The following is a 13,358-nucleotide window of genomic DNA, read 5'->3' as shown; positions in this document are numbered from 1 at the left end:
TAATTGCACACAACTACACATATCTATAAGTGAGAGACTTTATTTGAACCAATTTTTCAAATACAGATGTCTGTATTATTCTCACTTCTCGGGAATGTTTTCTGCTCATTTTTGAAGCTTGCAACCTTAGGACAATATTCAGGACATATGTGTACATTAGATCTCTGCAGATGGACACATTCATAATGCACAAGTACAATGAGTGAGAGACTCTTTCCAGATCCTCACACAAGAGCATCGGAAATGGGCCACTCTAATTGTCAAGTTCTGCTCTTTTTAGCTTCCAGACACATCACAGTTCTTGATACTCTCTAGGCTGTAGCCACCTTCTTCAGGCCCCGATTTATTACTGTGTTGCTTCAGCTGTATGCCAGTGGAACTCCTCAAAATAGGGCTTAGGTGATGCACAGGGATTTGTTTTATTCATTGGGAACAGGCATGAGCAGAAAAACCAAGCTATTGGGTGAACAGTTCACCTAGGATTTTCTTTTGTGAGAGTAGTCTAGGTCTCAGGCTGGGATTTCATTTTTTAGAAATGACCAGTGGTTCTGGGTGTGTAATACATGAATCTTGATGTTCAGAGCATACAGGGGACCTGTGGCTTGGACCCCAGTGAGGTGTCTCTCAAGTTGGGCACTCCAGATGTGAGCCACTGGGGTCACTAGCCTGTTCTGCAAATCTCAACCTTCACCTCTTCTTCCAAGTATTGCTCAACAGAAGAATGTAGTAATAAAGCATTGTAGGTAAGAATGCAGGCTCGCACATGACCTGAGATCAAACACCCTGAAAAATGGATAGAGGGTAGCACCTTCAGGACCACCTAAATGACTCATGATCTTCAGTTCCATTTGGGAAATGACTGGAGAATTTCAGGCCTGAGATCCCCAAATGCACTGCAGAGAGGAATTTGGACATCCTTCAGCATCTGGGCCTTAGGAACTTGCGTCTCTTTGAAAGCCAGTGAAATGTGTGCTCTCAAGTGCCCACGTCACTTAGGTTATTCTGAAAACTGTACCCTATATACATATAGGTAGTTAAGGGGCAGACTTTCACAGGCACAAGTGGCAGTTAGACATGTAACTCCCAATGATTTTTTTTCCCCCTCGGGGACCTGGAAAATCCCCCCTCCCCGAGGAGTTGAATCCTCCTCTCGCATTATTTTCACACCAGATTAACACCACTGGTTCCAGTGGAGCGACTCCTGAGTTACCCCAGTGTGAGCGAGAGGAGAACCAGTCCTGAGGTGCTCTAAATATCCAGTGAAAGTGCTAATGTGGCAATGCAGAAAAGCAGGGAATCTGAGCACAGGCCTGGAAGAGGACCCCTAACGTCACTTCTAGTGCAGCTGAGCTGCAGGTGACCGCCAAGTGGACTTGTTAGCCAAGAGGAACCACAAAAACATTCATTCAAACCCTTCTCTCTACCTCTGCAAATCACAGCCACTCTACTCCATTTCCTTCCTAAGACATCTATGACAAACAGCAGACCTTCAGTATGAAAAGTCACCAGTGCTAGTTTGCTGTTTGGAGACCACAGGAGAAAAGAAATAACTCCTATGGGAAGTTTGGTATGAATTCCCTCTTTTTCTTCTTTCCTTTTTGTCTGAACTTCTCTCCATCAGTCATGGCTATTTCTTTCATCTAGAGTAACATGTTTCCCAAGCAATGGTGTTTATGTGGTCACCACGGGTGAGTTCCTTCTGGCTAAAACCTCTCATGGGGCTGCATTAGGGTTTAGGATTGGAAAACACTGGATCTGGAGGGATCTCAGCAGGATGTCCTTCCCCTCCCTTTGGAATGTGGCTCACAGAAAAGTTCGTTGGCTGATGCAACTATTGCAAGGGTTGTGGGGTTTCATCTGCTATCAGTGCAGACGGTCAGGATGCCACAAGCATTGCAAAGCTGACAAAATTCATGCTTAAAATCTACTGCATTGATGGGGAGTTTTTGTTGGAGTATTTTTCACTATTTCAAGCCTTAGTCTAGTGAAATGTAGTAGTGAAATGTCAAGAGCTGGCCTACAGCTGGTACGAGCATTCAGGATAGCTGTGGGTCACTAGCATATCTTATGACAGGAGCATGGAAAAAGCCCCTCTAGGACCCTGAATTTCCACAGCACTGCATGGTAAGATCAGGCACCATATTCCCAGTGTTAGTCACTCTGACATGCCCTGCCCTTTTCTTACATAAAATAACAACCACAGGCACCCCCAGGAAAACCTCTATCCTCTTCAGGGAGAGAGAATTAGATACATACTCCCTGGGGAATTCCTGTTGGTTGTTACAGCAGGAGTAGTAGAAAAGTTTCAAGTATTCTGCTGATGTATTTTTGCCCCACACTTTACTTCTGGGACCTCCTGCCTTTTCTGCTGCTTTCAGCTCACTTGATGTCTTGCTAGAAAAATCATTCCTCAAATACCCTTGTTCTCTTTCCAGTTTCCGTCCCATGCTACATCCTTTATAGTGTTTCCTTTTAGCCTTTGAAAATCTGGCTGAAGAGGCAACTCAAGGAAATCCAAATGCTTTTCTCTCCTCTCTTCCTGTACCTTGAAGACAGCCCAGCTTCCTATACAAATCTTGTGTATTACACATTAAACCACTGCCTGCTCAAGGCAGGGTTTGTCTCTGTGCTCTCTCTCACGCTCTCTTTGCCCTGACTCTCTGGCAGGATCAGGACACGGTACAATAATAAAGATAGGGGGTGCTTGGTTACAGCCAGTAATTTTAAACTGGAACCAAGGGAGAGGAATTAGTATTTAAATTATTTAAGTTTGCAGTTGGTAACCACATATCCCATTCTTTTTGCGAGGGGGAAAAAAACAAAATACAAAACCCAACCCTTTGTTCTCTAAGCAACATGGCAAAGTATGTTCTTACAAACGGTGACAAAACACGCGTGATGCCCCAACCATCAGCCAAGGAGGAGGCAACATGCGAAATACAAAGGTAAAACATCCCTGGGGAGAGAAAGTTGTTTCATTTTTTTGAGGAGGGAGGAAGGCCTATGTCCAGGAAGACATGAGAAGCAGTTTTCTTTTCCTTATAAAGTTAAAAGTAGTAATAGCAAAGTGGAGGCAAGATGAAAAATTTGGGGTCTGAAATCAGAAGAGCAGGGAAACCACGTGGTCTTTGCAGAAACAGGCAAGACAGAAAACTTTTTCAGATGGTAATGACAGGAGATAAGGCCAAACAAAAACCATGGTCTCTCCTTCCTGCCTCCTCCCAAACACCTCTCCCACAAATCCTGAGAGCTGAACCTCAGTTCTCTCAGCTTGGTGCTAGAGACACGGGGTGTCTGCAGTGTCTGTGCTGGACTGGGCCCCTTGTGTGCTACGAACGGCAAACATAGTGTACCCCTCTCCTCCCTAGGCCTCAGCCCCGTGTCCCTCAGAGCACTCTCCCTCCCAAACACCATCCACACCCCGCTGCTTCCACGGCAGGCACGGGTGGCGTGGCAAGACCTGACATACGCTCCAAGCAATGCCTGATGTCTGCGCTACATTTGCTGAATTGAGGTCAGGCTGGAAGGTGTCTCAGGGTTTACCACCCATCATGACATGGGAATATTAGCATATATATCATTTATGAAGTATGACACAATACCTATCTGTCAGTCAGCCCATCTTTCTACCTATTTAGTCTGTCTAATCTACTTTAGCTATCTACGTTTCACTATCTCTATCAATCATCTATTGCTCCATATTATCTAATTTCTTCCTGTCTCTCTCTCATCTTTTGCACTCTAATCTTTCTTTCTCTAGCTATACTCCCCTCTCTCTCCCTATCATCCATCTATCCACTCGAAAATCTTTCCCCCCTCATCTCTCTAATCCCTGTTTTTAAAAATCTTTGTCCAATCTATCTCCCACTCTCTCTTTCCCTCTCTTTAGAAACAACCCTCCCTGTCTCTCTCTCTCTTATTTCTACAGAACACCAGGAAGCACATGGAAATGAGTCCTGACATGTTTTGATGGCACTTCCAGTGAGCAGTCTACGTTCAAAGTGATCATTTCTGAGGAGACACTGTTCATCTTTTCTCCCTATTTCCAACAAAGAGATGGAGGAGAACAAAGGAGAAGGACAAAGAGTGCCAGCCAGCCCTCTGAAGGCCATGGGGCTGCCACTCTAAGAGGCATCGGCCACCAAAGGACGCTGGAGCTGTCAGCATTCCCATCTTTTGGTCTTCCTGCTGTGAGGAAAATTTAATCCTGGTCCTGCAGCATCGCACGGTAATGCTGCAGGGGGTACTCTGGTTGTCATTGCCAATGAGGCCAAGAAACCATGCAGAAGCTGCTGGGAAAGCACACAAAAGTAACCAGGGCAGTGAAAGAGCAGTAATTAGCTTTTATGAAAGCCCAGATATTACTAAATGTATTTTAACTGTTTGCTCTCACAGCTCATAAAGACAGCAGCAGACTCAGATGGCTGTACAGGCCCAGGGTTTGGTGTCTGTCAGTCTGTCACTGGGACAGGCTGGGTGACACCAGGGAACAGCCCTCAACCTGTGGGAAGCAGTGGTGGAGATTTAGGAGGTGGAGCTGTGCCCATGGCCATAAATGACAGCTGAAAGCCTTGGCACTCATTAGAGCTGGATGGAGCACCCTGGGTTCAGCAGGAGCAGGAATGAGGTGTTTCTCAAAGTGCCACCAACTGGCTCCTAGGCCACCTGCCCGTGTGCCTACTTATTCAACAAACATTGAATAAATTGGCCCAATTTATTTTGCCAAACAGAACTCTTTTGGAGGGGCCACGCTATGCTGCTCAGGGACTTCAACTCCAGCCCAATGGGGTGAGCATCATCCTGCTGTGGTGAGAAGCTCAGGTCCTAGGGCCCTGTCTCCTCACAGCCCTTGGCATACCCCTTGGCAGAGGTTAAACCTTGGACATGGATCAAAGCTGGTCCCTCTGCTCCCTTGGCTCATCCCTCCAAAGCCACCACACTTCTCCAAATCAGGGCCTAGAGGTAGGTCTCCTAAAGGGACGCTTTCAATGATCTTTCCTAAAACTGATTTTGGTGCTTTCATTATTTATGTTAGTCAGTGCTAACATCTTGCTCAAGATCCAAGCCTGCTCCCCCTAAAAATCCCCTCAGCAGTGGCAAGGAGAGCAGTCAGTCATTGACTGGTGGCCAAGGAGCACAGCTGGGCCACGCAAGAAGTGGCCCACCAACGACCACAGGCCAGCAGGATGTACAGCAGCATAGAAATGCGACACGGTGGTGTTAATGATAATTATTCTCATTTATTATAATTATTGTTCAGTTTGAAAAAGGAGCCTGGAGCCAAGCATTATGCTAATTGGCACATTTTCTAGTTGTTGTTTTAGTTCTGAAAACAAACTGGGGTTTAGTATTCCTTTTTGTTCGTTTGTTTGTTGTGTTTGGTCTTTTGTTTGGTTGGTTTTTTTCATTCGTTCATTCCATCACATTGAAAAAGGAAGAAAAGAACCTTTTTTTCCCCCCCTCTTTTGTTTTAAGTAAGTCTGGACTCCTCAGATGAACGTAACATTGCACACACACACACTTGGAGAAGAGAGAGAGGAGAGAGAGAGAGAGAGAGAGAGCGCTCGCAGTGGGCAGACAGACACACGCACGCGCCAGGTCAAAGAACTCTGATACAGTGCAAGAATTTTCCCAAAATGATTGGATCATCATTACCAAAAACTTGCCATAACAACACCAAGAAACAAAGAAATGTTTAAGCCACACTGTTTGACTGGGATTTTTCCTGCTTTTTTTTTTTTTCTTTAAATGTTTGCCACACAGAGAGAAAAAGGGTTTAAGTGGTAATAGGAGAGGGACAGACAGGCTCACAGATGTGAGCAGGAAGGGGGGAAATCGAGATTGGGGTGGGAAGGAAGGATAGAGGATAGGGGGAGGGAGGGAGGGGCAATGGGGAGTCATTTCTTAATGTTCAGGCATTTTCTTGGTCCGCCTTGCTCTCTTCTTCTTTCACCTCTTCCTGCTGGGCACTTTCAGTAGGTTTGGTTTCTTCTACAGCATCTAGTGGGGAAAGAGATGGTCCAGCGTTAGTCAGCCATGACCTAGAGCATCCTGCATGTGCACACAGCCTGATTGGACTCCATGGCTTCAGGCTTCTCTCTCTCTAAAGTCACCCAGGCCTCAAAATCCCTGGAATTTCAGCAGCATGGAAACAACATGCCAGCAGGCAAGTATGTAGCTCTCACAAAACACCTTCAGCCAGAAAGCATGTGCCACTGGAAGGAGCTGCCTCACTAGCTGCTGATGTGCCGGACAACCACTGTTCATTTCTTTAGAAATGAACTGATTAGACTCCTGGATTATCAGCTAGATCACACACCCTTTTTACAGAGCCCACTGACTGTATAAACCACTGTTGAATCATTGTCCCCCAGTTACAATATAAACAATCCCAGATGAGACTTAAAGAGAGTCACAAAGAAAAAACTCTACACACACTTGAATCCTGCAAGACCCAGAGGGGAAAATTTTGTACTCTGTAACTCAGACTTCTCTCCCACTGAACAGAGATCTAGAGAAATGTCTCTAGCCTTCAAGAATGGGAGCCTTCCTCCAGAAGTTGCCACATCTCTCCAGTGTTCTGGTCTCTCCTTTCAAAAGCAAAGCTGCCCTGGGGGGAAGCAGTGAGTATAAGTGGAAGCTGGGTCTGCCTGTCAGTCAGACACCTTGTTCTGGCACACCATTCACATCAGAAGTTAAAACTACTTCTAGGAGCTATCCCACAATGAACTAGACAGAGAATCAGAACCCAGGGGAAGGCAGAGGCAGCCAGGAGGAACAAGACAAATGAAAGGAATGTCTCTCAAGCTGAAGTGATCTCACTCCTGGGTTCATCCAACCCATGCCTCTGTCATTGCAGCAGGACAGATTTAATTGTCTCAGAATTTCTACTGCCCAGCTGTCATCAGGGTACACTAACATGTTCCCAGACTCTTTCAGAAACAGTGCATGTACTGTGTGGATTGCTTTTTACAGGACAAGGTGGTGGTGGACCCAGGGCTGCAGGGCTGTAAAACAGAATAATGCACAAGTGTCTTAGTGCACTGTAATGACTGGCCTGCTCCATTGCCATCTCTCCCTTTTCCTCACTGGCTCCAGTCCCACACATACACAGCCCATGGAGAGGTCAAGCAAGCAACAATCCAGCATTGGGATAAAGAACAGGGAAAAGAAACAAGCACTGAAGGTCTGGGTGGTGTGGGACAGAGCATATGTCATTGGTCTCATTCAGAGAGCACTGTGGGTTCCCTGCACTGTTCCTGGCTTCTCTATCAAACTACATTGTACCAGTAAACAAAATGGGCCAGGGACTGCTCCCTGGCCCCGGGGCTGACTGGCATCACACAGCTTATGTCCATATGGCTAAACTCTCTTCTTCTTCAGAACAGGGTAGCTGTGTCTGGGACCTGTCTGATGCCAAGCTACTTGGTGTACACAAAAATCACACCAGGGCCTGTGCTGTCAGCCTAACAATGAGAATGTTCAGTTGCCAATGTTTAGTTTGTGAGGATTAGCATCCTCATAGCCATGTTTCATGAGAATGCTAACTGGGATGTGAAGCTTTCATTACTGACACCATTCGCACATTTTGGCCTGGTCTATTTGATGCCATCAGATGGCAGACTTGTATTTGCTTCCAATACTGGCAGTAGGTGCTACATTCCTGCTTCCCTCTTCCTCTCAGCTCTTTTAGCCTAGATTTTAAACATGTTTCTAAGCACCACTTACTTATGAATCACCTTTAAGTTGTGTGCAGCTTTCCATTCTGAATCATCTTCACTAAAAGCTCTGCTTCTGGACCTTCAAACACTTTTTGTCTTAGTGAATTCTGATTCTTAGTGAATTCTGACTGCTGATTTTCCAGAAGGAAAAATTTCTGTGGGAACATCTCCATGGCCTCAGCGACTGCACCTCAAACCCCTGTCAGCAAAAACTTCTGTGGACTTTCCTTCCCCTGATAGAGAACAGCTAAGCAGGATGCTATTCAAAGACTCCATCTCTATCTGGTACAGCTACCACCACAGACCAGAGACAAAATAGGCTACTGATTAAAATAGAATTGTAACATGCATCATTGGGAGGCAAAGCTTGGCCTATTTTTTTTAATTTTCCTGAATGACTTGATCACTGGGAGGGAGGAGAGCCCCTTTAATGTTGCTCTTCAAGGCAATAATAGCAGGAGACACATTGAATTACAAAGCTGAGAGTAGAATCCCAGTGTGCAACCCTGGGATTCTGGGTTCAGAATCCAATCTACCCCTAAATCTGAGCAGAAAGACAATTGTTAGCCAGAAGCAAAGTCTGATTTCTTACAAGGCTCTGACAAATCCTAGTAAGGCAGAGTTTCTGAGGGTTTCTCCTCACATAAATGGAAGATGAGTGAAAGAGCAACAAAGAGATGTCCTGACACTGCTTTTCATTGTGTTTAAAACTTTTTGTGTCTTCCTACCAAAAGATGCACAAGTTTTAGCCGTCAGTCCCACTGCCCCCTCAGGATGCCAAAACAGACAGGCCCATAACACAGCAAGCACAGGGACAGACTGGCACTGGTGACAATATGTGTGTCTTCAAGACACACAGATGCCCTGTTAATCAGCAGCTGAAAGTGGGGTCCAGCACTCCAGGAGGGATGGGCAGGAAATCTGCTCACACTCAAGGTGGAGGAGCTGGCAGTGATGCTGGTTAGCTCTCAGTGTTCCCATACTGTCCTTGCTCTTAGGATAAGCAGGCAAGTTGAAACACAATTTTCTGCCATTTTCTATTCCCTGTTAGCTCACCACAGTGGTAAATCTAATTTCCAGGGAGTGCCCATGGCGCCTACAGATCCCTGGCTGGCAGAGGAACTGCACAGAGGTGCCTCACTGTCCCCATTAATGTTCTCTAGGGAGCAGACAGTGGCAGGCAAATGACTGTCTGTTAGAGAAGGCCAGAGACTGCACTGATCTCTGCCATGGATGAATAGTCTGGGCTACCTGGGATCATGGAGCAGCAGGAACAATTTAAGGTCACTTCATCACACATTCAAGTCAACAGAGAAGGATCATACAACTCAAATGCTGGACTCTGCGTGTCCCAAGTACAAACAAGAACTCTAGGTTCTGAATAAGAATTTTCACACAAAAATCAGTGAATCACTCTCCCTCTTTTCTTTTGCATGATACTGAGGCAGTAAGGGGAAACACTCTGTATACTGCTGCACCCTGCTAAGCTCTGTCTCATTTCCTACCAGCTTTACCAGTGCTTCATCGATCTTTAGGATGAGGGAAAAGAAGCAACCTGGTGTTATTATGTAGTAATGAACTTTAGCAAGAAGCAATATCATGAAGGGAAAAAAGAATTCAGCACAAAAAATAAATAAATTTCAAGCTGTGGCACTGCTAAACCAGAGGAGTAAAACTATGAGGATTCACTCTGTGCAATGGGAGCAATGTATCACAGCCCCTGTGACATCAGGGCCAGTTAACAGCAGTTTCTGACTCACGAGGAGAAGCGAGACACTTTATCTGACTCACCAGTTTGTTTGATGCAGGCTATTTCTGCAGAATGTTTTCTGGGCTTTCTCCAGCCTTGTTTTCAGTGTCCCAGCAAAGGGGGGCAAGGTATCCCCAGAGAGATTAGTAGATAGCTGTCCTGGGGATTCCATACATTAGAGAGGGTATCTCCTACACTGCTTTTTACCCAATACTAGTCTTGATTTTCCACTTTTTTTTTTAACTCTGGGATATCGTATCTGTGGGTTTGCAGTGGACAAATACCATTATACAGCCAGAACTGCAGAGTTTGGGTATTTTTCATTCATTTTTCACTTTGTTGCAAAGGTGACAAAAAGTGGTTGAGAATTCAGGCCATGCCCTGCTTGAGGAACAAAAGCATTCCATCCTGGGTAGCCAAACTTCCACCTGTCTAAAGCTGCCTCCTTTCTGAACACGGCAGCACTGTGAGATCTCCTGTCTGCATGATCAGAGCCCCTGTGTCCACTTGCAAGAGACAGAACCAGCAGGAAGCAACCACCTCTTTCTTCAGGTGGGCCTGGACTGGGGCAGCATCAATGTGCACGTGGTGATATCATGAAATGAGAGGGCTGAAGTCAGAGTGGATGGACATCTCACCTAACCCCAGACATCTACAGAGAGATGTCTTGCAACTGATCTTCTCATCCTCTCCTTCCTTCCTAACTTGTAGAAATAAATAGGACATTTCTAAGACTCTCTTAACCTGTCTTATTTGGATGCCTACTTTAGGACAAGTTGCAGCCTGGGAATATCTACCCCTGCAGCAAGCCAAGGTGGAGGCATTCACATTTGTTCTAGAGCACTCCAGCTACAAAGCAAAAAGAAAGACCCAAACTCACAAAATGAGAGTGGAGGAAAGAGAGCAGGAGGGGAGGCAGAGCTGTAATACAAAGAAAAAAGAAAAAAGAAAAAAGAAAAAAACCAACCAAACAAACAAAAAAAAAACCAGACAAACAAACAAACAAACAACCTAGTTTGTGCTTGCAACCAGCACCCTTACAGTTCTTTTAATGCACAGCAGTCATCACTTGCACTTTTTGTGGTTACTCTAGTCCTGCAGTCCCACCCTGCTAGCTTTCAGACTTTAGTTTGCTTTTTTATTTCAATCTTTGGAAATCTATGCTGCAGTCCAGAGCATCTTATAGCGTAAGATAATTTTGCCAAAGAGACAGTCACCTGTAAGCTGGGCTGCCACTCTTCTCACTTCCATTTTAGCACTCTGGATGGTGCAGTCAAGTTGAGAAACCTTTTGGGCAGCCTTGAACAAACCTTAAGCAATTACTGCAGAATTGTTTAAGGGTAGAACTGCACGGTGGGAGGGGCTAATGTGTGTTTGCTTCCCAGCTGAAGGGCCTGTGTCAAAGAGAGGCTTCATCCCTACAGCTCCAACTGGCACCTGCTGGGGAACAGCGTTACTCATGGAAGGGCAACAACATGGAAGTGAGATACAGAGCCATGCTGCAATAAGGTATTTAAGAGCTCCTGCTCCTCAGCACTCCACTTATTTCCTGGAAAGGGTGAGAGTCATGTCTGCGAGCCCTGCTGGGGAGCAAACGCCTGGAACATATGCAGCTCTGGTTGCTGTGAAGCTGAGGCAGGCATGCAAGCAGCACTTCTGCTGGATGGCGGTGCTTCCAGCTGCCTTCGCTGATGCGGTGCTCTAATGGATGAGCATGCAGGCTCCTCTCCAAGTCTCTCCACTGCCCTACATTAGTGAAATTAGGTTGAGTGGATTTCCGGGTAAAACACTGTCTCTTGGGACCTGCCCAGCTCCCGTCTGACTTGCCAAGATTAATTAAATCAGAGCAGACATCAGCTTATGACCACACTAGCAGCAACCTCTCTGATGATCATTTTTTTTGTGACTGGTGGCTTGGGTTTTGTTTTCCTTTTTGTCTCTGTTCCACTGCAGATCTTTAAATTACCACAGCCAATGCCAAGAGATGAGAAATTGCCCAACACTCTGGGATTCTAATACAGATGCAGAGATTTTGCTTTTACTGCTTTCTCCATGTTTGCATAATTATTGCTGATATTGATTGTGTAGCTAGAACCCTCCTGTGCATTCACACTGAAGTACTGTCCAAATCCACTCAGACGCTGCTCTCTGTAGCATTTGTTGTGCTTCCTCCTTTCTCTGTCCTTTGCCAGCTACAGCTTGGGCAGAGACGGAACTGAAAACCTGTTCCTCATCTGGCCATCACTCTGCTCCCAAATATTAATTTGGGCTTTCCTGTCCCATTATAAGCAGATCTCACATGACCCAGAGATGACTCTATACTTAATTTTTACCTTTTTTTTTTTGAGGATAAGGAGCACTGGAAAACCTCATGTAAAATCTCTGCCCTGAGCATCTCCTAGTTTTAATGACATTTGGATCCAGATTTGGATCCAGGCTTCACAGCTTGATTCATCTGTCCCAATCCATCTGTCCTTCTAGCCAGCCAGAAGTCTATTCCAGGCAGACGATGGTAGGTCTGAGACTGCTGAAACAAGACACACTTCAGGTTCAGAGCTGTTGCTCATGCAGTTCTTTTTCTGATCCATGTTAGCCCATTGCAGTCAGCCCTATGATGCGTCATATGCAGAGCTAAAATCCTCCCCCCTCCCGACTCACTGCTTATGAAATCTGGTAGACTTATATTGCCCCAGCTAAACACCAAGAAATGAAGGGATTGGGTATTTCAGGTAAGTGGCTGTGCCTGGTCCAGGATATCGACCTGTATGATTTCTCCCAAATCCCTGGTGAATCCCTCACTCAGTAGAGACAGACCCGTGGTACTGATTTCTATGAGCCCTGGGGGTCCTGGTGAGCACATGGCACCTGAGAGATCTGCAAACCCTTGGCACACCCTGTAACAAGGTGATGGTAGGAATGTCCCCAGTGCAAGGAGCAGGCAGGAGGTCCAGGGAAGTCACCCAGTAATTACTGGAAAGAAGCAAGCAAGTCAACCTGTTCAGGTTGAAACAAAAATGTTAATATGGTTAATATGGTAATGGTAGCTTGGGGCTCCTATTCCTGTACCCCCTGATCTTTTTCCAGAACCGTATAAGAATGGTTCAGTTGCCCCAGCAGTGAGGGAAAAAACCCAACAAAACATGATTTCTGCATGTCCCATGGCTGGTAACTTCGGTCCAAGCTTGGACAGCTGCCTCTTTTTCTGATTCTGCTAAACCCTCAGAGGACAGCCAGACACAGTTCTGTCTCCTCAGCTCCCTTTGCACTTGGTCAGGCTGAAGAACCAGTGGCTTAGGGATTTCCACTCCTTCTCATCCCACCCCATGCCTTTCTTCCTCCAGCACCACCATGGAAATCCAAGCCTGCATTGGCATCCATGTGTACAGGAGATGGAAAGGGAAGGAATGGTGTGAGAGATGCTCAGGGCGCACAGCAATGGGGAGGGGGTGCTGAGGGGAGTCAGGCTCACAGCTCCATTGCAAAGCATCTTTCACAGTGTCTAGACACCAGCTGCCAGGTTGCCACGGAAACTCCCCAACTTTGGCTGAGGGAAGGAGCATTGAGGTCTCCAGAGAAATGGGAGTGATGGAGGAAGAGGGTGGGGAGAGAAAAGGGAGGATGTTCCTTGTGAATGTGAGGTGTTAACCCTGTTACAGCTACGTTTGCAAATATTCTTCCATCCTGGAGAACGGGAAAGAAGCAGCTCTCTTTCTTTCTTCCACTGCTGTTTCTTTCCCACATCCATGGATGCAGCCAGACATGGAAGCGGAGAAAAATGACATGCCTACCACTGACTGTTCCTTTATCCCTGCCTGTTACCAGCACTTTTGTCCCAAACTTCCTGCCTACTGTACCCATACCTGGGCAATTTCAATCCAGCTACAACT

The 13,358-nt window shown here is 46.0% G+C and overlaps 1 protein-coding gene across 1 annotated transcript in view; it reads right to left on the bottom strand.

The window, feature by feature from the left end:
• Positions 1-5,220: 5,220 nt before the first annotated feature.
• The window catches only part of GAP43 (growth associated protein 43), a 53,679-nt gene continuing 45,541 nt past the window's right edge, over positions 5,221-13,358 (bottom strand). Inside the window, exon 3 of the mRNA XM_066340976.1 lies at positions 5,221-6,000. Within this exon, the coding sequence (XP_066197073.1) occupies positions 5,912-6,000 (89 nt within the window). The 3' untranslated portion in view covers positions 5,221-5,911. The remainder of the gene's footprint in view (positions 6,001-13,358) is intronic.

The sequence above is a fragment of the Sylvia atricapilla genome, chromosome 2, assembly GCF_009819655.1.
Source record: "Sylvia atricapilla isolate bSylAtr1 chromosome 2, bSylAtr1.pri, whole genome shotgun sequence".
NCBI lineage: Eukaryota > Metazoa > Chordata > Aves > Passeriformes > Sylviidae > Sylvia > Sylvia atricapilla.
Note: the sequence above shows the minus strand (reverse complement) of the source record. Positions and strands in the feature narration are given on the sequence as shown.